Raw genomic sequence first — 27,078 nt, 5'->3', positions numbered from 1 at the left:
TATTCCAGTTTATTTCACAAAATGGGAATTTTGCACTGTTATAAAAGCACATTGAAAACTCAATATAGATTTAAACATAATAGAGTGTTGGGGAGTGCAACAGCTAGCGTTCATTTGTTTAATCTGCTAATTAGTAGTGTTAACTTGTAGGTTATGTACATGAATCTGTATAGTGTGGCATATTTACAGCTTGTATAGTGTTCCTTAGATGTAAGGACTTACCCAATGTGTGGGGTTTACCTAGCCTGCTTTTCAATCCGGTTATAATAAATGGCTATTTATTAGCACACTATAGACTATACTATTTAGTACATGTACCAATGACAGCATTATTTTCGTGCACTACTGTAATTTATTTTACATAATGAGCTAGCTGCCTGGGTTAGGTGAGATTATTCTTTTCTCCTGGTCCATGTTTCAAGCTCCTGCCCATTTAGCCTAATAATAATAATAATATCGCCATTTGTAAAAGCACAAACAGCTACCTCCGAAGAGGTGTCCCGGCGCTAGGCAATAGAATGGTGCACAGCCAAGCTGCACACTACATAACCTAGAGCAGATTAAGCAGGATGGAACAGCCAAGTTTTTACAGGTTTTCTATATAGTAGCTCTGACTCAATCAGTAGCATGCGGTTAGGCAAGGAATTCCTTAACTTGGCTGCCCTCATCGTAAAAGATCTGCTGCCAAGGCGGGCTTTCCTAACTTGCGAAATACAAAGCAGATTTTTCAAATTGGACCTCAAGGCGTGATTTTGTTTGTAAATGCATAACAACTGTCGCAGGTAACTGGAACACTTCCCATGTAATGACCTGAAAGCAAGGATTAGGGCCTTGAACTCAATTCTTTTTGCCACCGGTAACCAGTGGAGTGCTTTAATATGCGGATAAATGTGATTACGAAAAGAGACGCGTCTAATCAATCCCGCAGCCGCATTCTGTACCATCTGAAGTCTCTTGATGAGGTACGCTGGCAAGCCCCGGAAGAGGCAATTAACATAGTCCAGCCTAGATGTTACAGTGGCATGGACAATGACCAGTCGGTGGTCCTCTGGCAGTAAATGGAGGACTTTCTGCAGGTGTTTCAGCTTGCTAAAACAGGTGGCTCTCACCTGCTGTATCTGCTTAGAAAAGAGAGGTCTGCCTCCCACTTTCCTCCCAGGTTTTTTTATTGTGCCAGCTGGGAAGGGCGATGATCCCATTTCCACTGGCCACCACAGCTCCTCTCCAGGTGGCTGAATCTTGACAAAGAACATCACCTCCGTTTTCTCAGCATTGAGTTTCAGTTTGTTGTTATTCATCCAGAGAGCGATGTCGTTCATACAGCCTTTGAAATTCTTAAGAGCTGCCGCCGACTGATCTTTAAAGGAAAAACATCAACTGTATGTCGTCGGCGTAAGATATAGCCTTCACACCCCAGTTAGCTATGAGTGAGAACAGTAGGGCCAGGTAAATATTAAAGAGGAGCGGGCTCAACGCCGAACCTCGAGGGACCCAACACCATAAGTTTTTGGTACCGGACTGATAGTGTTGTAGTGAAACTCTTTGAGTGCGATTTTTGAGAAAGTACTTTAGCCAGGTAAGGGAAACACCTCCAATGACAATGACCTGAAGACGCTGCACAAGGACTAGATGATCTACGGTATTGAAAGCTGCTGACAAAGCCAGGACCAGCAGCATCACCGATGCCCCTGAATCTGTCGCCATCCTCACTGAATCTGCCACCTTTATAAGCGCCGTCTCAGTGCTGAAACTGGCCCAAAAGCCAGATTGTGTGTCATGCAGGATACCTTGACAATCAACGAAATTCTCGAGTTGTCGCTGCACCAATTTATCCAGCATTTTTACTGGCGCCGGTAGCAGTGAAATTGGTCTATAGTTATTTAATTCCCTTGAATCTACACTAGGCTTCTTCTTAAGTGGTAGGAGGATGACATGCTTCCAGATGTCAGGGAAAATGCACTTCAATTTCAGGCAGCCTCTATCTACCCTTTGGAGGGTGCCTCTGGTCAGCTAAATTACCTTAGTAGCACCGTGCTAGAACCATTCATCCTCTGCACAGTTCTCCTTACAGTAACTAAACCCAGAGAGGGCCAGTCATAGACACCTCCCCTTATCCACTAGTGCATTTCACATTGCCTACCACCTGCCCATGCATCCACTACTAAGGTATGTATATTTAACTTAAGCAGATGACCTGAAACGCTGGCATGGATCTCGCCTTTTTTGATCTACAATAGCCCTCCCCACATTAAGTGCATTTGCAAATGCTTTGAAATGGTTTTCCACACCAGACCTTTAATAAACTATCACACCATAGTTCTCTGGCTGTTGTGTTTATACGAGGACAAGCATTGAAGAGATGTATGTAAGGCTTCTGCTAATGGTATAACTATTATTTAAATGAAAAGTCAACCATTTTTTGCACTTCCCCATTCTAACCTTACCGCCTGCGGGACAGTAGCTGCTGCTGCGCCAACATGAATGGCATCGTAGGGCGCTCCCTCTGGATATCCCAGCCTTCCATCACCAACTGTAGAAAGTACAGGGGAGAACGAGTAATAGTAAATATAAGTTTCACCTCAACACCCATCCTATGGCTCCTACAGACTTAGGTGCAGGTTGTGGGGTTTATAGGGTACAGGGTGGGCAGTAAATTAGTTATAATTAATTAATAATTAACGTATTAATTATTTAAATGATAACTAACTTTGTAAATTGTGTAATTGAGAGATTTTTTCACATTATATGTCAGGAGTGGGTTGTTGGGTATGTAGGAGTAGACGGGAAGTAAATTAATCACTATGGGAATTGTATAATTAAGATCTTTTTAAAAATGATATGTGAGGTGTTAGTTGTGCTTTTAGGATTACATACTGGGAAGTGAATTAAGAAATAATGTATTGATAATTATTACTTTAATAATTATTTAATTGATAATTATTTTAAATGCATACTTATATTTGTTAGGTTATATTTTAGGTGTGTGTTTAGTATGTAGAGGAGGGGGGGAAGTTATTTAAGTAATAATAAATAAAATAAAATATTATTCATTTATACAATAAAAAATAATTAACGTATTAATTGTGTTATACTTTATTTCTATTACATTTTAATTGTTGGCTGTTATGTTAGTGGGAATATAGTGTGGAATTTTAATTATATTAATAAGATTTTTATTAATTGGTGATTATAAAAAAAGAATATTTATATTATTTTTGTATTTTTGTTAAAATTAAGACATTTAATTTTTAGATTTCGAATTTTATATTTTTTGGTATTTAATAGAATTGTTAGAAATATGTTATTTGTTTTAAAGTGAAGTACTCTCTCTGTACTGTACCAGTGAATGGCGTGGGAATAGTATATTTTACCCCTTCTGAGTCTAATGCTTTCCCTACTGTTGCACCTACTGGAGTAGGAATAGTAAATTTAAACCCTCCTGAGTTAAACACTTGAACTACTGTTGCATCGACTGGTGTAGGAAGAGTTAATTTAACCTTTCCTGAGTCCAACGCTTTCCCTACTGTCGCACACACTGGAGTGGGAACAGTAAATGTTACCCTTCCTGAGTCCAACACTTTCCCTACTGTTGCAAAGACTGAAGTGGAAATAGTAATTGTAACCCTTCCTAAATCCAACGCTTTGCCTACTGTTTCACACACTGGTGTGGGAGTAGTAAATTTGACCCTTTCAAGCCTAACGCTTTACCTACTGTTGAACCTCCTGGAGTGGGTACAGTCTGAGGCCACGCCCTCTTTTTACACCACTCTGCAAATGCTCCTCCTGGCGCACTGCTGCTTGGGGGATGAAGTCCACTTTAGTCCTGAGGCCCTCGGACACAAGGGGAACTCATCACACCACCACTAGTGCGCCAAGAGGCACGTTTGCAGAGTGGTGTAAAAAGGGGCGTGGCCTCCTACCACCTCTCAGCAATCCCACTGTGTGGGCATTACTGGAGGTAACAGGTGGGATAGTTGACCCTTAAAGACCCTCAGTAACGACAGGGATCTCATGCCCCAAACAAGAGCGCATGGGGGAGCAGAGCTCCCGCCATGCCATAGCAAACTACAATGCTTCGGGGGTGGGCAGCATGGGACATTGCTGGAGCCAGCCCTGGGGGGTGACGGTCCTCAGGGCCTTGGAGGGCTCCTAGAGTGGGGCCACACGGCCCCCTCCCATTTTATGTATAGCCCCGGGGAGGTGGTGGTCCTGGGGCCCACAACGGACCCCGCATTTAATTAATCTGTGCCACGGGGAGGTGCCTGGGCAGTGTGGGGGGGGGGGGGGGGTGGGCTTGAGCCCTCCCACTCTTAATTTTTAAAGTTAGCCCCAGGGAGGTGGTGGTCCCTGGGGCCGCGCAGCCCCCCGCTTATAATGAATATAGCCCTGAGGAAGAGGCGTCCCCGGGGCAGTATGGAGAGGCATGAGCCCCCCCCACACCTTTTTTTTTAAAAACAATAAAGCCTCGTGGAGGTGGCGGTACCTGGGGCTGCTGTGGGGGGGGGGGGGGCAGCGTACCCCCCGCATTTAATAACTATGGTCCCAGGAGGGGGTGGTCCCCGGGGCAGCAGGGTCCCCCGCTGGCTCCTGCATCATAATTAATTGCCCCCGGGACCAGGCCCACCCCGGGGCTTAAAAGAGACGAAGCGTGGGGGACCAAGCTTTGTTTAAAAAAATATTTGCCAGGATTCACGCACCAAGCGCGAAACCCGCCGCAATCTTTTAAAAAAAATGCTTTTTTTGGCCCTCGGTTCCCTGTGGTGTGGCTCACTGGTTAGAGGCGGCAGACCCAGAAGCAGAGGACGGCCCGGGACCAGGGTTCAATTCCCGACGCGGCAGGGTCGTGGACCAGGGTCAGCGGACTCGATAATTCTCGCCTCGGTGCCTACTCTAAGCAGGGATCACACTCGGCAACTCTGGGCATTAGCTTGCCTTATCTCCACAACGGCCCCCCACATACGCCGGGGATGCCTGGTTTCACCTTGGAGATACCCAGCAGGGACCATCTCACAGGGAAAGCCAGGACGGGTTCCCCAGCGGTCTACAGGGCTGAGATAACCCATGGCGGGGTGATACATGCGCTTTACAAGACACCATTACACTGTTTATGGGACAACCTGAGCAGGCCTAGGGGCTCATGGTGTTTCTAGCCTGCCCCGTGTCCTTGTTTTTTTTTAACTTTTTCTCTTGTGACTCGGTTCAACCGAGTCACAAGATGGCCACCAACACTTCCTGGTTTGATGTTTTGATAGCCAATCAGTTCTCACACTCGAGATAGGGAGGGTTCGCAGATCCTTCACGTCCGTAGATATACAATTGGGAATTTCTTTAATTTTATCAAAACCTACTGAACCGATTTACACAATTTAACAAAAAGAGTGCACTCTGGACCAAGAGCTACATTTTTGCCAAATTTGGTGTAATTCAGTTCAGCTGTTCGGCTGTAGCTGCGTCAACAGTTTTCTATGGAAATTAACATGGAGAAAAAGCGTTTTAGGAACCCCCCTTTTTCTTGGCTCCCGCATGACGAAGCACCCTGAAACTTTCAAGATAGCAGCTGAGGCCAGCATGCCATTAGTTTTGAAAATTTCACGAAGATTTGTCAAACGGCGCCACAGAGATTGGCAAAAGAAAAAAACGCTTTTTTAATTTAAACAAAGTCCTAACTATAACTACCTAAGTTATATATATATTATTTTTTTAAATATACATTATATTAATGTTATATGTTAAAATATCTAATATTTACTGTTTTAACTAAATATATAAAAAAACTAAATTATTGTATATATGTTTTAGATTATATTGTAAAACTGTATTTTATTCTCAATTTTTGTACTTACCATTACATGTATAGAAAAACTATATTTTTGTGATCGATTTTTTTGACACACTATTTTTGTATCACAATATTTTTGGGGGATATTTTGTCAGTGATCCCAGTGCATCACATATATATGACGATAACAGGGAGCTTCTAACTGCACATAACTTTCAAACTCTACTCCTGGCAAGCTGGGAATGCAGCATGTGAGGTCCGGATTGGTCAAATAGACTGACACACAGGATGGCCAATTAGGTTGGGCAAAACACTATCCAAACAGGGTGTTTTGATGGGTGGCGGTGAATATGTCAGCACAGACAAATCAGTGTTGACAGACTGCAGAAAGAGATTGAAGATACTCTGTTTTGCACACCAAGAAATTGACAACCTTAGCACCAAGAGAGTTTAGGTAACATCTCTGATTTATCTAGGATGACTAGCACATTACCTTTCTTTACTGACACAATTTAAAGTCTTGTGTCAACCTAATGCATTCTGGGTGGCATAGTCGGGTTCACTTCTAATGACCTAATAAGACTGACCCACTCTATAGCAATGATTTGTAGGTTAGAGGTTCACGACTAAAAAAGTGGCGTCCAAAATGACAAAGTGAAGTGGTGACCCTACATATATCAATATACAAACACGTTGCTCACTGTCTAAGAATTCAATCTCATTGTGAAGGGAAAGAAACCCAAAAATGTGTCTCAAACTAGAAGACTTGAATACTCACCAACAATCTTTAGTCTGCCAGCTTCAAGTAGAGTTTGGTCATCCAATCTAACGTTTTCTATGGACTCCTGAACAAGCTGTTCGATGTGTTCAATACCAACAACTTTTCCTGTGGGACCCATCTGAAGAAAAGCACAGCAGATCAATCAATCTCCAATAAGAGACATTCCTTCCACCCGCCTTGACGGTCAGGAGTACCAAGCACAGAGACAAATAAAATGAAATGTAGCAAAATAATATGTCATTTGTCTGAGGCAAACAGCTGTTCTTTTAATGCAGAGAGAAATGGGTCTATAATTATTTGTGATTATTAATATCGCTGCTCACAATTTCTGTGCCCAGTATTCGTTGGCAGTACTGGCCACAGTGCTTGGCCTTCAGCCACACCTTTGGCTCGGTGTCCCTCTCCCAAGTACCCATGGCCATGGTTAAAACTGCAGACAATGTTTATGCCAAACCACATAAAGGAACTATTTTGGCATAAGCTTCATGTTTATGTGAGGTCTGGTGTAATGTGTCCAGTAGTTTGGGCTGTAGCACAGAGCAACATTTTTTGCATTAATTAATCTTAAAATGATTTTCCTTAATATCATCTGAAAACCTTGACCAATCTGAACTAAATATGGAACAAAGAGCCTTAATTAGAGGGGGCAACATCCTTGTTAATTCTGGCGCGGATCAGAAAAAGCTCAAAGGTTAATCCCAAAAATTTTAAAACAGTACATTTAAATGACTCTTCCTAATAACTATAGCGACAGCCGTAATCTCAGTAACATACCGTCATTTTATCAAGAAGGAGCTAGAAGCAAAAATGTTTGATGATGAAATGGTTGTATATGATGTGTTCAGACCACTCTTTTGAATATGCCCTAATCATAGTCTTACTAGATGTCACATATCTTCTGCATCCAACTCTCAGTAGGTAACTCAATTTAATGAAGTATACTGACACTTACATTATAATGCGGTAAGGTGGAACTAATTTTTGGGATGCCTTAGAGGCTCTGGCTAGAGGACTGTGCATGGAATGTTGGTCTGCCAAACTCGAGAAACTCAAGGAAAAAAGAGCTCATTCCTCTAGTCCTAGATGAAGCTTGAGAAATGTCACAAGTGGAGGGACAGACAAACTATTAATGAGCAGCTTATCAAGCATCGTACACATCTCATACAGGTTATCTCTCCGAACGCTGAATAGTGTTTTTCAAGATTCACTCTGAAGTTGGCTGAGGAAGGAGACAAGTCCTTCTGGAGCCTTATTTACTCTTTAAATTGTAAACAGTAGCACATTTCATTGTGCAAAGAAGAAACTACAATTGTAAAAAGCCCCTCTACTTGGAGTGATAGATTTAAAAATGCGTGCATCAATCTCTGTGCAGTACCTCTCTATATTTCAATCAGATGAGCCTTGCAATTTCTTCCAGCCACTGTGCCTTCCTCCGACTTTGAGCAAAGAACAAGATGACGCTGTAACCATAGTACAACCAGCAGTAGTGGAAGCAGCTAATAAATGTATCCGAAAAAGATGCCCAGCTAGGGTAACCATGTTTTCAAAAGATAAATACCAACTATTTGTTCATGTTTCAAGACTCTGCAAAGTCATTGAGTTGATTTTTAAATAGAACTGCATATAAAGTCATTTTTTATACATTTTTGTTTACTTTACTTATTAGTCAGTGAACATTAACGCAACTCTGGAAAATATTTTTAAGTGATTTCTTCTTAAGTTTGCGGTTAGAAGTATATATTGAGAAGATGGAAAAATGCAGGGTTTCTGTGATTTTGAAAGGATGGACTGGCTGTTACTGGCACTAGGTGTTTCCCCGATAGGCTGGAAGGATGGGGGCAAGTTTTGAAGCAGTTCTGCATTATCAGCCCCCGTTACAATAGCGGGAGCGGTGCCGGTCGAGCAGATTACCAGTAATGGTTGCTGTTCCCAGTCCGGCTGTGCTCCCTTTCACTTTTATCCTCTCATGACTGAGGTTCTTGCACCAAAGATGACCCTGATCTTCAGAATGCTGTGACTCCTCTTTTAGAAGCTGTAGACTACTCACTACTTTACTCTTCCCTAAAGAAGGTCGAGATGCCATCCGCTGCATTCCTTACAGACCAATATCCCTGGTGACTGCAGACACAAAATGTGTGTTCAATACAATGCAAGGAACCTCAAATAGATTATAACCAGGTTGATTAACAGAAGACATTACACAGATGTTATATATCTTCTTGGTATTTTTGGCTCCTACCAAGGATGATGAAATGATTATCTTCCTAGATGTCGAGAAGGTGCTTCACGGAGGAAGTTAGGATTACTTGTTCCTCACCTTGACAGCTTTTGGCTTTGTGAGTACTCTACTGTAGCCTTATAGCCCGCCGTAGTGGGCTATACCGGCTATTAAAGGCCCGCTGAATGGTTAAAGGCCCGAGCCGAAGGCGAGGGACTTTAACGAGGCAGCAGGATTTTAATTGCCGGTATACCCTGCTACGAGGGCTATAAGGCTATTAGAACATTCTGCCACTAGAGGGAAGAATGTTCTAACAAATTAAACAAAGGGTTCTCGAAGTTCGAGGGGATATAAATCCCCTCGAGCCTCGAGAAGCCTTTGTAGAACATTAGAATGTTGCTCTGCGGGCGTTTACCCGCCCTTAGAAGCAGGGAGCAACCCATTGTCTGCAATGGAGCTCCCAACATTCCAATGTTCTAATAATGATAATATCCCATCTACTCTGACCCATCACATTTGTCCTTACAAATGGAGCACTATCTTGCCATTGCTTTATCATGTATGGATAGTGTCACAGATGTCCCTCCTCCCCTTTACTTAATGCCCGAATATTGAATTGCAGGCTCAATATTCCTGACAGGAAGATGATCTACAAGGGAAACAAATGACCAGCATGATGCCTTAAATATCTCTTTATGACAATGATGTTTACTTTGGTTTATTTCTAGTACTACCTCGACACTCATTATTATACGTTATTGTGAGCATATGGTCGTATTTATGGCTGTAAAGTTAACCTAAATGACTCAGTACTTAAGCAATTTGGAGACTCTAGGATAGTAACCCTACACTACAGGATAACTGCCCCTCCAGGTTAGGTACTCACGGCTCAATGTTCCTCACAATCTCTGGCTACTGCATACATTTAAGTAGAAGTCCTTCCTAATTACAATTAGAGACAAAATGATGTGATAGGATGGATAGCTAAATGATGGAATTAGCGGACACTACCGAGGAGCAGCAGAAGTGATGTTGTAAAGAGACTGGCACTGCAAGCAAAGACCTGAATGATAACCAGACACTGTTCCGCAGGATGTATTGAATCGAAGAGTGAGAAATGAAGGTCACCCTCAACAAGAGCCATCAGAAGGTAAAAACAGGAAAAAGGAGTTCTTGGATAACCTTCATGAAAACTGAGATAACATGTAAGCCAGAATGGTATTGATCGAAGGCAAAATGGAGGCAACCCATACCAAGGATTATAGGACCAGGGAAGACTTTTTCCAATGTTGGTTTGAGACTGACAGGAGTGGATGTAGTAGGTAACAAAATCAGAGAACGCAAGGTAAGTTTTTTTCCAGATTTTAAGATAGTGGTCACTCCCAGTTCCTACCTGGATAACATTTTTAAAACCTTGAAAAATAAAGCGAAAGTAGCTTACCTACAGCACTATGGGTCCCCTTTCAAAAATATAATACCAGATAGAGAGGGCCTATTCTCGATCTGTTGGAAAGAGTTGAAACTTTTAATGCTGATGATGTCACTGGTAGTATTCAGAGGACACAAATTTCATACATTGGGGCCTGCTTGGACCAAGCAGATAGATCACAAAAGTGAAAGATTTCGGTTTTTAAAGGCCAAAAATCACATTTATGATATGGGGGCAATGTAGGCTGACAAATAACAAACACTCGCTGTTGGCTAAAATGAACTGTAGCGTGCAGTAGAATCAGTGCTCCGGCGGAGATACTCAATGTTGGCTAAACATATAGCATTCGAATACTAATGTTTATGCAGCACATTATAAACGTTAAACAAATAGTTAATGCAATGACACTTGCTGAAAATAATCCAGTGTAGTTAGTTGCGAAATAAGTGATGAACAAGGGAAAGGAGTACCCCATAGAGGCAGTGGGTGGTTGTCTCTTTCCACTTTGCGTAGATTCCCTACGATACTCTTCTTTTTCACCAACTTTGGAAGCCATCAAAGCAGTTTTTGTTTGAGTTCAGTCTACAATAACTGATAGAACTTATGCTAATATTTAATGGAAAAAGTGAATGGAGGAGTTGGTTAAACTGTGGCATGAAGAATGTTTCTGTCTCTGCATATTTTACGTTGATAATTAAAATAATAATGGCTAACATATATGCTCACATTTGCATGCTCTCTAGGGCTTTTTCATGATCTGGCACATGAAAAAATCATGATATCACACTATGAAGCTTAATATCTACATTGCATGGCAGCATTGTTTGTTTCACACTAAATCTATATTTCATCAATTCTCTGCTGTCAATGTGTTTGTCTATGCACAACTTAATTGCTTAAAAAGTATCTGTCTGGAATTCTCTGTCACATTAGTTTATCTAGTGTTTGTAATTTAGAGTTTGAAATTCTACAAATGTGTTGCATGAGGAATGAAACACCTATGTTGGCTCACGTTGAGGAGTGTCATGAAATCGAAAGCCAAGTGCATTGTTTATTGTGTCTTTAATGGCAGGCACTGTCATAAACATCTGTGAGAACTAGTTTGGGGATCAAATGGCAATCAGGAGTGACTGGTCTACAGTTATGACAACTGTATTTTTTAATCCCTGACATCCTGGGGTTACCTTACTATTGGACCCAAAACTGAGCACTAGGTACACTTCTTTAGCACATGACCCTCAAAGTAGCGAGGCAAAGTGGTCTAAAGGAAGTAGTGACGACTAGAAAACTTAGTGAGCCAATGGCCAGCCAGTGCTTAGTTTTTACAAAGAAAAATAATTGTAATCTACACAAGCACCTTTGTGTATGCTTTACACAATAAACAACTATCTCCGTATTGCTTTTGGCAAAAGGTTTCAATAATCAATAAGTCACTGCTCATAGGCTTTGACAATAGGCTGTCCAATACATGAGCCACCTGTTGGTTTTAATAATACGTTTTCATGATAAACCACCCATGTCCTACAGACTTTAACAGAGGGTATTTCATAAGCAATAAGACATTACCTCTTGATTTTATCACAAAGTTATCTTATAACAATCCTATCTTCTCATAAGATCCCTGGGGAGCTTTCTGATAGAGAAGACTGATAATCCCACTTATAGATTGCTCCTCTGTTGATAGTGTTTTCTGTTGATGTTTCTAGGCTCTGGAGTCTGGTCTGTGGGCATCAGTTCGTCTTAACCTCTTCTAGCAACCCCACCAATCACACTGTGGCTCAGGGAGAGAGGTGGTCATCACAAGGATCCTGTAGAGCTGGTCCTCCCACTGGGCCTCACAGCACTGCCGGTAGTAGTTTGTTTGCCTGCGCAGATGTGGTATCCTCTTCTAGATGGTGTCTTCCTGCTTGTCTACACTTACTTATGCCGTGGACCCGGAATGAATCCCTATTTCAACTAGCGGAACCGGAACTAGGACACGGTGTTCCCATTGAGGAAAGCGACGCCCATGGAGGACTCTCGGTTTTGATCCGAAGGTAAGACCTTATAACCAATTCATGGTTTGTCCAAATATCGATACGTGCACTAAAGTTAAATGTTGCAACCTACGTCACGCTCTAAAGTGCAAGCTAGCCGCGACCCGCGTTTGTTACAAACACGAACACGCTGGAGTTTAATAGCCCATTTTTCAAAAAGCATGTTTCACCCCGGCTCGCGGCTCCATCTATTGTTTTGACAAAGCAAGCTTTACGAGATACAACCAAAAAAACCTCCACGTCAGTCCTCCAACAATGTGAAAATCGCGAGTGTTCACCGAACGTGAGCAATCAGTGTAAACGCTCATGCTGAGTTGAATGTGGAACATCCTATATAAATGTGTTACTACTTCCAATTAAAGAAACGGATATCCAGTATAAAAGATCCCGGCACCCATCAATATGAGTCTATCTTTAGCGCCTAAAGCATAAATATCCATATACTTAACTGAGCACTGAACATTCCCACCCATGTTGTTTTTTTTCAGAAAACACCGATAGCGCACGAATTGCATTCCCCTCTAAAAACAACACAAAAGTCTGAGGACTAGAAAGACCGGAAGAGATCAATTTTTGAAAACATCTAAGTGAGTACTTCAATGTTTCTTCTCTCAAAAAGTTTTTTTTCTCTCATCATGGAACACCCCATTCGATCATGAAAATTCATGAACCCTTTCTCTCAACTCTCATATTCTAGCACAACAACTCCCACTCCCGCCCTTCAGGGACAAACTAATATTAAAAGAAGCACAGGTATGAGCCGAGTGTATGCTAGACTGAATGTTAAGTTGAGAGTTGCTCAGTTGTGTGACTGACAGTATGTTTCAATTTATTTTTTCCAGATTATGTCCACATGGTCCTGAAGAGAATCCCACTACTCTAAGGGATTCGAAACACGTCGGCCTGCCTCACCTATTAATTTAGACCAATCTTGAGTCATTACAGTTTAAATGTTAAATTATTGATGGTCTAATTTCCTGATTTTAGCAAACTTTGTTTTTTCTGTTCCATTTAGTGGAGTTGGTTGTACCTGCTCCCACAAATAGGACTAGCGCAGGGCCACCACACACTTTTTTCACGTTCCCCTTCCCCTCTGCACCATTCCTTGACTTGTTTGGTTTCGTCCTAATGTGTGTCAACTCAGTGTACTGTCTTTAGTCTATTCAATGTACTGTGTTCCTCCAAAACAATTCTCTTCCCACAACTTTTCTTCCAACACTACCCCTATCACTAATAACCTGGTTTCACTGCATATAAGTTGAGAATTATGCTAGACTTAGTAGGAGCTATTTAAATATTGTTTTGTTTCCTACCAAAAAACCCCTAAAATTTCACAGAAAAAAAAAGAAAGAAAGAAAAATTGAAATGAATTGAATACATTTTTGATAAATATCTGGACTGAAAGAGTGGTCTTTGTAATTGAGTAACTCCAACTCAATTACCTTAAGTATTGATTAAATGCGCAGTACTGGCATTTTGTTTGTTTAATATAGTATTGGCGTAGCCTTACTGCGCTTAAGCCAAAACCCTTGCTGTTTTTTCCCTGTCCACACTTACAGCACCCTTCCTCAGAGTTAAGCTGACCTCTTTCCACACAGACAAACTAACTATCTCAGCAAGGTTAGGACCCAAATCTCATGTACAGCTTTTAAACACCAGCAAAAGGGACTCCACAAGCCAATGTCCTCTCTGGATGCCCAGTCTTCACAGACCAGCTTTCACAGTTTCTATTTTCATGCCCCATGCTATGGCTTTTATAATAGCTAAGAGTCCTCTTCATAAGAGATGTGTCTGAGAATGTGCTAGGACTGATATGTGATATTCCACATGTGGATGTGATTTCCAGAAGGCCCGTTCTGGAAGTGGTTTGGCACAGATCATGACTTTTTGTTTCTTAGTTCCAGACTGGTCCGCCCTCATCTTTTGACAACCAAATGCAGAAGGAACAGGGGATACGAGAAGAGAGTACCATGCATCGGAACTGGAAACTGAATTACAAAGGGAACCAAAAGGCAAAATGATCTTCTAACAGCAACAACGTGACTAAAGTGGCATTCCTGGAAAGAGAAGGATCTTCCAGTGCTTGCTCGAAAGTGACACAAAATACATGCATCGCAGCCTACCACTAAACATGTGTCTGAGGAAAGGTTCAAGAAACATCAAGACATCCTAGTAGTTCCAATAAAGGAACCTGGGTATCTTCACCTATGCCCTACATTTTGTGTAGCCACACTAAACCTCCAAAATAGATTCCTGTGCCCACACAGTGAAGCACACCACACACACACTTCATGCCACCTTCTGCATGCATACTGAGTAGGCACTCTACCCTCTTGTACCACACGCTTGTAGCAAAATAAATTAATTGAGGAGCACTAACAGGAGAGGCCAGGAGGCATATCTTCTCTGAAGGTGATAAGCAAAATGGACCTGTTCTTTCCACGAGAATTAATGCTGCCACCACTACCAGTCACTCTCAAAACGGTGAGAGGACAGCAGCCTCTCTCAAAAGGAGAAGTGAACTTTGGGTAGCACCAGAGCTGCGAGGGTCATTTACATCAACAGGCAGTCAAGTCAGTTCCTAGTTACAAAAAACAAGGATAACACGTAGATCTTTCACAGTTCAAAGCATCCTCGTTTGAAACTCGCCACCTCTTGTCCCTTGCAGCTCACAGCACTATCTTAAGATACGTGAGGCCTTGCCAAGCAAGATTCTCACTCAGCAGCTACTGGAATGTTGTCATGCTTTATGCACGGGATGTATAGGGCGCTATAAGCCTTGGGGTGACTGCGTTCTGTACCCAACAGTATTTACAAACCATCAATTAGCATATCGATTGAATACCTTGAGACATTATAGGGCCATACTAGGTTTTACCCAATTCAGACTTTTATTATTATTCATTTTTTGTTCTATAAATGAGATGCATCTGCACTTTCCTTGCCGATGGCCTGGGTCTGGGTTGCCATATGATCGCATGGAATATATCGCATGGCAATAATGCTGTATCAACAGCATCAAACTGCCACTACATGTGAGGCAAGTATATAATTACTGATCCTAATTACACTTATAATACTACCTTCCAATGTAGTGGCAGCAGTAGGTCGTTACTGCCAACTGCGTTACATTAACACAATGTCCTATGGCAAATGCCAGACAGAGCAAAGTGCAAAATTGGAGGGTCGTGTGCCCTCCCTTTCAAAGGACATTGCCATGTGTGTCTGGCTCTGGTTTACTATGTTTATGGAGACAGACTGCTATGAAGACATAATTCATGTAAGTAATTGGAATATGCTTTGTATATTTAAACAGACATGCTCTTGTTGTTTCACTCACTCTAATAGATCTCTAGGTTTGATTATGAAATGCTCTGGGTGCTTACCATTCGAGCAAAGCAGGCTGTCAAATATCCACTTCCGGAGCCAACGTCCAGTGCAGAGGCTCCCGCCACCAGCCTCTCTTTCAGCAACTCCAGCGCATGCGCATGCTGCAAAGACAGGGATGTTCAACACGTGGCAACTCAACCTTTAAACAACTGAGCATGCACCCAATCATAAAGGGGATTTCAACAGGTCAATTAAATAACAGTTTCATTACTTTGTTTTGCAAATAACCCACGTTTTTCTAATTCACAGCATTTTGGCAGCAGACCCATCTGTAGCAAAGAACACACATTAATTGTTTGATTGAAAAGATTAGAATAAAGTACTAATAGATCCTAGCGCCATCGGACAAACATTCCCACGCGTACAGTGTCGCTATCACAGATTATCAGACTGGCACGTGCTGAGCTCAGTAAGAGATGGAGGGGGCGTTCTGAAGGAAGGTGGCTTCTGAATTGAGATTACATATTTGTCAAAAACATTTTGATCTCCAACCCTAAAAGAGACCAATCTCGAATGAATGCGTGCTCATGTCTAGCGCCCACTTGCAGCTCAGTGGCTTCAGGATGCCGCATTTTTGGTAAATGGTGGAACCAAAGCAAACAAGCATTTACAATGCAATGGTTTTGCCTTTGTTAAAGTTAGAGCTATTGGCATTGCTCTTGACATTATTTTTATTTATGTTTTTTGTTTAACATAAATAAATGGCATTGTCATTTACAATGCCACTAGCTTTATCCCTCGCAAATGACACACACAAACACACACAGAGCCCCCCACACACACAGCCACACAGAGCCCCCCACACACACAGCCACACAAAGCCCCCCACACACACAGCCACACAGAGCCCTCCACACACCCACACAGCACAAGCAGGCAACAGGGGCACACGGATGCACAAGCAGGCAACAGGGGCACACGGAGGCACAAGCAGGCAACAGGGGCACACGGAGGCACAAGCAGGCAACAGGGGCACACGGAGGCACAAGCAGGCAACAGGGGCACACGGAGGCAACAGGGGCACACGGAGGCACAAGCAGGCAACAGGGGCACGAAAACGGAGGCACAAGCAGGCAACAGGGGCACACCGAGGCACAAGCAGGCAACAGGGGCACACGGAGGCACAAGCAGGCGACAGGGGCACACGGAGGCACAAGCAGGCGACAGGGGCACGAAAACGGAGGCACAAGCAGGCGACAGGGGCACGAGAACGGAGGCACAAGCAGGCAACAGGGGCACGAAAACGGAGGCACAAGCAGGCAACAGGGGCACACGGAGGCACAAGCAGGCAACAGGGTCACGAAAACAAGCACAAGCAGGCAAAAGGGTCACAAGCAGGAATTGTAATTTAGACGGGGCTGAAGTGGAGAACGGCCAGTAGGGAAGTAGTGCGGCTGGTGCAGTGGTACTAGGCCGAAAGGTGAGAGGGGCTGTCTGCACCCCAGTTTGGACAGTTTCCACTACCTAACAGGGATTGGTGGGAGGGGGGCGTACTTCTTGCTTGCTTTAGGGCTGTTACTTCGGGGACGCAGTGCAAGCTCTTGCCTGCTGCCTGCTGCCGCCGGGACACGACAACAGGCAGGGAGAGGACAGGCTGGGAGAGGGCAGGGAGGGGACAGGCTGGGAGTGGACAAGCTGGGAGAGGACAGGCTGGGAAAGGTCATGGAGGGGACAGGCTGGGAGAGGGCAGGCTGGAAGTGGACAGGCTGGAAGAGGACAGGCTGGGAAAGGGCTGGGAGAGGGCAGGCTGGGAGAGGGCAGGCTGGGAGAGGACAAGCTGCGAGAGGGCAGGCTGCGAGAGGGCAGGCTGCGAGTGGGCAGGCTGCGAGTGGGCAGGCTGGGAGAGGACAGGCTGGGAGAGGACAGGCTGGGAGAGGACAGGCTGGGAGAGGGCAGGCTGGGAGAGGGCAGGCTGGGAGAGGGCAGGCTGGGAGAGGGCAGGCTGCGAGAGGGCAGGCTGGGAGAGGGCAGGCTGGGAGAGGGCAGGCTGGGAGAGGGCAGGCTGGGAGAGGGCAGGCTGCGAGAGGGCAGGCTGCGAGAGGACAGGGCAGTAAGGGGGAAGGACTGGGGGTGGGCAGTAAGATAAGATTGGGACAGGGGAAACAAGGTAGTGGGGGTGGGGCAGTAGGACTGGGAGTGGCGGCAGCCGGGACGGAATGGGGGTGGCTTGGTGCTGCATAGGTAGGGACCTGTGGCAGTCGGTATTAGCGTCCACCCCACCCCTCCCCCCAGAATAGGCCTTGGGTGTGAGACAGGCTCCCAGCCTGCCCGCGGGAGACGAGTCACTGCGGCTGTAATGTGAGCCACACACCTGGCAGGCAAACAAACACCAGGCCAGACCTGCAGAGCTATCAGAGGGCGGGGAGGGGTCACTACATCAACCCCCTCCCCACCCAACCCCGGTTTGAAAAAAAAAAAAACATGCCAGGCTGCCTGGGTTATCAGAGGGGGCGGGGAGGTACCTCTACCTCTCCCCCACCCCACCCCCCGCCAAGTTTACACCACACATGCCCGGGATGTCTGGGTGATCACAGGGGGCGGATCACTACGCCCCCATCCCTACACGCACAGTTTACCATTCTCCACTCCCGCAGGAGCCACTTCCGTGCATTGTCACCACAACAATACACCTGGGAAGTGAGGCCACGCCCACCCTGGTGCCCCGGTGCGTGCAGGCCCGGGTGGGGCGCAGTGTCACGTTCATTACAGCTCAATGAAGCATCACCGGCGGGACTGGGCACCCCTGGGATCACCACAGCCTGGCAGGGACCCTTCCCCCGAGGGCACCCCTTCCGAGGAGGGAGGGGCGGGCAGGTAGAATGCACCGCGTGGAGCGGGAGGGCACAGAAGGAGGGGCAAGGGGAGGTGTGTGTAAAGAAGGGGGGGAGCAGGGACTCAAAAAAGTAAAGAAAACATGGTGAAGAGAAAATTACTACAGTGGGTAAAGAAGGCGGAAGCAGGTGGTGAAGGGGGGCTGAACCTATAAAGTGGAAGTATACAAAAACAAACTTTATCCATCTTACTCGAAGTTTTATTTCATTGTGAAATAATAAAATGTTAGTTTACAAGTTATTGATTATTTTTTGAATTAGAAATATATGGGGCACCAATATCTTACGTGTTTAGAGCCTCTAAAGGTCCCTATGTAATCCCAGTCTCGGAGTGACACTTGTTCAGTGTTAAGAGCCATAACAGATATTTGAAACAAAGATCAGTGGGGAAAAAGGGGGGGGGGGAGGCAAATGAGGGTCATGAAGACCCAGTAAGGACAGCAAGGGGGCGGGACGGCAGTGAGACCTCTACAAGCTAATGGGATGAAAAGACAGTAGTCCTAGAACTATGTGGCAATGTCTTTAATCCTCAAACACCATTTCTTACAATTCCTTCTAGCTTTTCAGTCTATAAATATTTGACCAAAGGAGGCATGGGAAAGTTGTACTTATATCCTCTCAAGTTTACATCGTAGATGTCATTAAAGATTTGACCATTTGATATTGCCGATCCCCTGCATGCCTATAAAGGACATGTATCAGACTCTGGTCTTGTATACTTTCTTTGACCAGAGCATCTAGGACTTTCAGCGCTTATATTCTGCTTTATTAGAATACTAGGATATTTAACTTTGTGGTTTTGGAGCAGTGTTGTACAATTTGAGGTTGCACTTCAGCAGGCTATTGAATTTAAAGCACACTACGTTGATGCATCATTAAAGAAAATAGTCTGCAAGTTTAAGCTGGCCTCGACCAAGGTTCTCTTATAAAAATAAGTTGCCTTGGTGAGCATACAAAAAAATCAAAATGCATTGCAGAGTCCGCTTTCTTAAAGACTTATGTTGATGAACAGCAGTAGTATTATTTTGTCAGTTGTATAATTCTGAGCATGGGCTGTTTTGATCAGGAGCCAATCAGTATGATCCCAACACATGGCTCTAGTTCGAGTGATTAAAAAGGGCCCATGGGTTTGGATCATTTTGAGTAGAATTTGTTTGGGCAGCCGACACCTCTCGGGGCTATGTTTTGCGATCCAAGGAGGTACAGGCAGTCATCGACTTTGTTAGTGTTCTGGCAAACAAAATACGGCAGATTTATGAAGTTCGTCCATAAAGCAGATTTTTTTCCAGATTTCAATCCGTAAGTGAGCTAGAAGAAAGCAGATTTCACAATGTTTTTGGCACTTTTTTCTCCCAGCCCTGTGCAAAGGAAGTGTTACAATTCCATGGCAAAGATGTGGAAAACGTTCGGTTTTTGTGGAAGTCTAAACCACATCCTTTATTTGAATTTTGAGAGGAAACACATTACATAATCAAATCTTAGAAGTTGATATCTGAATAAGAAGAGATGCCAGGCCAAAATAATCTACTTCACATGTTGGCAATAAATACCTGCATAAAAGGCCATGCTAGCCAGAACTTAATGTATGAACGCACATGGGCGAACTGATCTGCAGCAATAAGGTAATGTATGCAATCTAAAAACGGTCACACATGCTATCTCTGGAACACAGTCAAAGGGGAAAAAAACCGAGCCGAAGTAATTTGATGTATGTCTGAGACTGTGCACCTGGAGCTGATATTTAAACACGCTGATGCAGTCCTTGGACGTTTTTCACACCCTGACGCCTATTTCTGTTTTTATGGCACTTTAAATTCCAAAAATATCTTACATGAAACATTGCCTGTAGCCTGTGCCTCCTAGTATGCACTGTGCGATATGATTAAAGTACTGTGTGCTCACTTCTTGGAATCTAATCCCTTTAACCCTTTCGATGCTGATGACGAGCTCAGCTCGTCATCACCCACGGGTGTCGTGTGCTGATGACGAGCTGAGCTCGTCATAGTGCCACTAAAATGGCATTTTCCAGCACACAGCGGGAAAACGCCTAGCAGCCAAGAGGTTAAAGATAGTCACAGATCTTGCGCTCCTTGTCTTGTGCGGTAATCGGGCAATATAACACTTTTTGTAGTGCATAGTACAAATCGTCATCTTTTGTGGAGAATGCACGGTTTCTGCAATCTCGCACTTTTTTTCAGCTGACCACCCGTTTAGCATTTTCCCCGCGCAGTTCTGAGCTGCATACCAATTCGTATAGTGCGCACACATTTTATATTTACATTCCTATTGTTGTTGGACACAGATTGCGCATGATCACCCTCGTCTGGGGACTGTATAGAGATTGTGATTGGCCCGTCTCGTGTTGAGCTCTCTCGTCCCTTTTCTTGGTGGTTAACGAAGTGTGCCTTTCAGATATGCACGTTACTGTCGAAGTACACCCCCTTGTTTGGCCCCAATGAGAACTGAAATGTCTCCAGTTATTGCGCACAATCCTGATTTTGCACGGTGTGCGGTGACTGGTTTCCCTGACTCTCCTGCCCCCTGAGGCCCAATGAGTCTTCTGTGGGTTTTTCTATCTGGTTGGCTGAAATACCATTGCTCCTGCCACAGCGACCACCACTGCTGTTCACTTTGTAAATTATGTCAAAGTCTTTCTGCCGCAAACAAACAGTGTAAGCGGCCCACGTGGCGTGTAAATTATGGCTAACAAAATATCATGATATATTACATCGGCATGTTAACTTTGCTTGTAGCAGAAGAGTTTATTTTCAGCAAGTGGAGGTGGGAGGGGCGACACGGGGAGATTAGCACGTTTGCCCCACTCACCTGGTCTGGCGGCTGCTGGAGAAGGAGAGCTCCCGCTCCTCGGGACTCTCCGGGGCCGCGGTGGGAGCCTCGGGACAGAAGCAGGCTGCTTCCTGCTCTCCACTCCTCCTTCGGATGACGTGGCGGAGGCTCGGCCGGCTGGGCCAATCCCAGCGCGGCCCTGGCTGGAGGCACACGGCTGCTTCCTTCGGGCCGGATCTCGCTGCGGGCAGCATCTCCGGTCTCCCTCACAACACGGGAGACCGGCAAGGCAGGAAATGGCTTCCCCAAGGAAGGGGGAAGGGAAACCACGTCCTGCCGGCCCCGCCCACAACCAGGCGGCAGGCCGGACATCTTTTTCCGGTGTTTCTAATGCCGGACCAGATTCGGGGGCGTTCGAGGACAGGCTTTCGGCTGACGTCGCCAAAAGCCAAAAATTCTCGGGAACGCCCCCGAATCTGGTCCGGGATTGACGGACAGAGAAATCTTTCAATGGCTAGCCTCCATTTATGGAGCTAGCCAATGAAAGACGGGGGCGGATTCCCAGCCCCCATACCATACTCATTAGGTTTTTTCCTAGCACATGCGTACTTCGTACGCATGCATCGCTAGTCAAAACCTAAAAACTATTATTTACCCAGAATTGCACAGCGTGGTCAATCGGGGTTTCAAACCTAGGTGACCTGGTTCAGAAGTGTCCAGGGTAAACATTAAACCAGGGTTTTAAGTGGGATTAAAAACTGGAGGGTCTCTCAAATGGGTGTGGCCGATGTAATTAAAGGTGTGGTTTAAAAGCACGTAAACTGAAATTCTATGCTTAGCTTAGTGTGACGCCCCACTGGTATTTTGCTTCTTCTGTCATTACATCCAGATATATCATACAGCAAGTAACATTACACTTACAACAAGCCAGTACTATATGCTTTGCCAATGGTTGTTAGTTACATAAGATAAATTAGCAACTGCCATGCCTTCGTAGTATAGCATATAGGAAATGCTTCAGTTCTGAAACAAAGGACACTCCGAACCTCTATTATGTTGTATTTTTTTTATGTGTTGTCTCTATAGCTTACATCGTAATCACATATCTTTTGTTTACCAAATACGTACTCCCATTGTTCTGTCATCTGTGTGTGCATTTTGTTCCATAGTGGCATACTTAGGTCTCACATTGCTAAAAATTACAGCTATTGGTGTTGCATTATTATTTGCAACGCCAAAAGCTCAAACTTTTACAAATGCGAGACCTATTGCATTGCAAATGCTTGTGTTTATTGCAGGAGTTACATTTCTGTAAATCACTTTGGTGACATTAGGTCAGAGGCGCAACTAGAGCCAAATTTCGGGGGGGGGCCTAAGAAAAAATTTCGGGGGGGCTGAACCTTTAATCGGTATGCAGAGTGGAGCTGCAGGGCCTCCAACAAGGGGTGAAACAACAGCAAGGCCTAATTACCATTCAAATGGTCTTTTAAAGACCTGTGAAACGTACGGGTGCTGCTCTGTGTGTGCCCGGGATCTGTCTCATCCCGGGCTGACACACACGACAGTGGGGGGGGTCTGAAGCCCGGTGAGTTCAATGGGTGTTGCGCGCCTGCATTAGGTTATGTTGTCTGAAATATACCCTGAGCAATTTCTTCGTGTACGTTCGGTTCATACACTCTTGGGGTTTCCCGCATTGGCCCTCTCTGTGCTCTTGCTTGGAATGAATTTGCAAAGGAGTTGTAGTAACGACGACACTACAGGGACAACTGTCAGTGCAGGGGGTGCGTACATTTGATGTATTCCATTTGGATCACGGGCACGGGCTATCTACCAGAGCGCTGTTTAACATCTTCTGCGGTGGCTGCGTTTCTCTTCTGCATTGCCCCTTACGAATTTAAGCAGCGCACAGCCAAGAAGGTGCGATTCCTACTACAGCGGGCACTCCCGTGTGCAGCGCACTACTGGTCTGCCAACGCACTTCGAAGCCTTGACAGGAGGCTTACCGTTATTAACCCCTCCCCTGCTGGTGACAGAACCACTCCGTCATCAGCCGCAGTCGCGCTGTGCTGATGGAGGAGCGGTTCCATCACGGCCCGCTCAGCACGCCTGCGTGGCGCGGATTCTGCGCCTGCGCTGAGCATTCTATTGAGTGGGCGGGGCCGTGATGGAGCGGCTCCGTCATGAGCACAGCGCAACCGCGGCTGGTGACGGAGCTGTTCCGTCACCAGCACAGGACAGCCGCGCGCCCCCCCGCCCCCTTAGCACTGTGGCGGAATAGCCGCCGCAGTGAAGGGGTTAAAATACAAACACAAGCCTACCACAATGCGTTGTTTAGAAAAGGCCAGCTTTAAAACGTCAGGTACTGGAACGAATATCAGCTTTATGTTTATATGCCATTATACAGGGGACTGTATATCTACTAGTGATAAGACACGACCTTGGTACCCAGTGTGCTCCGGTGACGATGTTTGAACCTGAGGAGACGAAGGGACTTGCTGAGTGTCTTGCAGCGGCACCTCATTCACACCGAGAAGTGCCCGAGCTCTCTCATTGAAAGTTAACGGCAGCAAAAAGAGACTCCCCCCAGCATGTGCCGTCAGTCAGCGCAGGGCCTGCCAGCTTGAAGCATTGACTCTTCTGATGACTGTCGGTCTGTCTGGCGTGCGGCGCCCCTTCTCTTTTTGGCCGGAGGTTTATATAGTTCCTGAAGAAGGTGGTTTTATAGTTTCGGTTTGAACTTAAAATATTGTGTTGGAAGGTTGTAAGTAGCGAATACATAAACAAGCATTTGCAATGTAGCAGGTCTCACATTTACACGAGTTTGAGCTGTTGGCATTGTAAATGGCAATGCCTTTTATTTATGTTTTGGTTTTTGAAACAAATAAAACGCATGGCCATTTAAATAGGCAATAGATTAAACTCGAGTAAATGCGAGACCTATTGCATTGCACATGCTTGTTAAATATAGTTATGATCCCAGCTCTCCTCCACGATTTGGCTAATTGGCCCCCTGCAGAAATAGCATTTGATAACAAGTTCAGGTAAATTGACCACATTTGTGGGTCAATTTTATAGACGTCTCTTGGAATTTTTTCTGGAACTGGTATATATTTTCCTTTTTTCATTGAAATATATATATATCTCACAACACAGTTAAAGTGCAGATATGGTTACAAAAGAAACACTGAAATTTGCCCATTATGGCATAGGTAAGCTAACCATAACTCATACCCCCATTATGCACTACTTATCACCTTACATGTGACATCACTAATCACTAATGGCATCTTAAACTACATTACTGATGACATCTCAAATAAAATCAATTTTAACCCACTGTAGGGCGCAAATCTACATTGCACACAGCTGAAAGCCACGTGGAATGGAGCTTAGCTGCAGCACGCAGGCACGGCCCTGCGCCAAACACACTGTGGACGTCAAACCCACACTGCGCTTGACCTGAAGGACCTCTGGTTGAGCTAGAACCAGACATGTGGCTTGAGCCAGGCCCAAGAATTCAGTAGTTCGTCCCCCTCTAAGAAGAGAAAGTTTTGTTCTTCCGTGCAAAGAAAAATATTGACCCTCTCGTCCCTAGTGTGTCAGTTATCACTGTGTAGGTTCTTTTTCAGAACGTTTCCATTTATTGCAGACGGTGTCACAGGCTCTAGGTTTTTTAAAATAAACACCATCTTAACATAGCGAAGGTTCTTGGCCAATACACACAATAAATGGTCACCCTATTTCCTTATAGGGGTTACAAGAGTCATCTTTTTATTATTTTTCGTTTAGAAAGGACTTTACGTGCTACTAGCTAATTACATGATTTCTTCATGCAATCTTATGCTTGTAACATATCCTAGTTTCAACAAATGCTGTAGCGCACTGAGAGTACAGGAACCCACTGGAAGAAAAAATAAAGCTTATTCTGCTGGAAACTCTATCTCACCACATATTCCTCAACTTAGAATATTTCCCAGGTGCCAGAATGGATCCAGAAAATCTTTTGCGGTACCTCTGAGTGCCGGTGGTCAGAGTCGATCAGCTCTGCGTCGACGATGACGAATCAGAATTGGTCATAGTGCCCATGTATGCACCACCCAGGCATGCTGACATCCCTTCCTTTCCGCGCCAACAGCGCTGATCTGGAGAGCTACCTCGGTCACTTTTTCAACATATTTTCTGCCTTTTTGTCAACTATTTTTTGACCAATAACTCTGTTTGCTAGAGATGTGTACCTTAACAAACCTATGGGTTTTAAACCTAGTCATGAATTTCAGAGACAGATGTCTGTGTCTGATCCTCACTTGGTCTGTCTCTAGTGCCTGTGGTCAGGCCTGTGCCAAGTGTAAGTCAATGCTCCCAAAAGTGATTTGCAAGTGAGCATTTTAGTTCCTGGAGGCACAGCAGCGGCCTCCATGTCATTCCCGATCCAGACCCAGAGGAAGATCTTGGGGGCAATCTCCTAGTCGTTCCCACAGATGATTGTCTTTCAACTCCAAAATGTCGTCCTCAAAGTCGGGTAAATCCAAGAAGCAACAGAAGAAGTCACAACGTCCTTCAGCTTTGCCCTCCAAACACCGTACTTCGGGCCTCGCTTTTGAACTCCATCTACGGAGCTGGAGGTCGGACCAGCTTCATGTCAGCTAGCAATTTTTTGGGTCTAACATACCAAAATGAGATCCAGTTCCTATGCCACTGAAAGGGAATTCCATTTCCGGCTGAAAGCATTGATTATCTGGCTGAACACGTGGAGAAACAAACAGCAGACTGTCATATAAAATGGTTAGTGGTTTTTCCAGCCCTCTGGCAGCTTTAGAGGTGAAGGACTTCCAAAGAAGAGGGGAATTGTAATCTATATTAAATGAAATATATAAATAAACAAGGCAGTCAAGCATAAAACATAATGCTAAGGTCCATTCGGGTAGATCTAATTCTCTAATACAGGGTAGTGGTTTTCAGACCATTAATCTCTGGATGCAAGATGGATGCACAGCCTCTACTCATAACTAAGCAGAAATCTTCAAGGGACCCTTTTCGGTCCAGTTAATAAACAAAGATACAATAACTGTAATTAAAAAACTGTAATTGTAGAAAAAGCATTACAGGCAAAATAACCAAATACCTGTTGGCGTCCCAGAATTTGATGAAAGTTGATAAGCAAGAAGAATTAGAAACTTGGAATAATGAGCCAGCCACACGTTTTCCACTTCAAAGAAAGAGTCCTGTCACCTATAAGTTACCCAGGCACATTGCGGCGATTGAGGTAACTTTTAATCTTTTTTTTTAATTCTAACACAGTCCTTTGGTAACCCTTAGCCAGTTTTAACCTTGCACGCACTGACCCACCCTTCACATAGGACTCATCCCTCACACCCGCACGCATCATACAGCATTTGCAAAAGATCTCAGCTAAAGCGACCCTTCGGGGGACCCATAGGGCATTGCAGTGCCGGCCCGACGAGGAGACCAATGATAAAGCATGACTTCCTTAGGGGTGTGCGAGGGCAACAAGAGGCAAGATGTGCTCTTTCCTCTCACAAGTGGGCTCTAGACCTAGGACACCACCTTTCGAACTCTCCCTACACTCTCTAATACCCTTTGAAATGAGTGGGTGACATACTACAAACCCCACCTGGAACAGTGTCTCCCCTGTTTTGAAGTAACTTATAAATATACCCATTAGGACAAAGAAGGAAGGTACAAATACATTGCAGCACAACTGGAATATTGGAATTGGGAATGGACAGAGAAGAGAACAGTCAGCACACAAATACAATCTAGGGGAGACGTTTGAAGGGGCTCAAAAGTGTGCAGGAAAGTATGTGAC

General features: G+C 44.6%; 1 protein-coding gene and 1 long non-coding RNA gene across 5 annotated transcripts in view; one reads left to right on the top strand and one right to left on the bottom strand.

The window, feature by feature from the left end:
* The window catches only part of LOC147689912 (uncharacterized), a 61,332-nt gene extending 47,702 nt beyond the window's left edge, over window positions 1–13,630 (top strand). The window contains exons 3-6 of the long non-coding RNA XR_015299906.1: window positions 11,914–12,243; window positions 12,732–12,830; window positions 12,941–12,996; window positions 13,086–13,630. This is a non-coding gene — a long non-coding RNA (uncharacterized LOC147689912). The remainder of the gene's footprint in view (window positions 1–11,913; window positions 12,244–12,731; window positions 12,831–12,940; window positions 12,997–13,085) is intronic.
* LOC147689911 (protein-L-isoaspartate(D-aspartate) O-methyltransferase-like) overlaps window positions 1–27,078 on the bottom strand; it is a 160,387-nt gene that overhangs the window by 23,911 nt on the left and 109,398 nt on the right. For all 4 annotated transcript variants that reach the window (XM_086937415.1, XM_086937412.1, XM_086937413.1 and 1 more), the window contains 3 exons: window positions 15,630–15,734; window positions 6,558–6,678; window positions 2,445–2,530 (listed from right to left, as the gene is read on the bottom strand). In XM_086937415.1, the coding sequence (XP_086793541.1) occupies window positions 2,445–2,530; window positions 6,558–6,678; window positions 15,630–15,734 (312 nt within the window). The remainder of the gene's footprint in view (window positions 1–2,444; window positions 2,531–6,557; window positions 6,679–15,629; window positions 15,735–27,078) is intronic.

This window comes from Lissotriton vulgaris, chromosome 9, assembly GCF_964263255.1.
Source record: "Lissotriton vulgaris chromosome 9, aLisVul1.2, whole genome shotgun sequence".
NCBI lineage: Eukaryota > Metazoa > Chordata > Amphibia > Caudata > Salamandridae > Lissotriton > Lissotriton vulgaris.
Note: the sequence above shows the minus strand (reverse complement) of the source record. Positions and strands in the feature narration are given on the sequence as shown.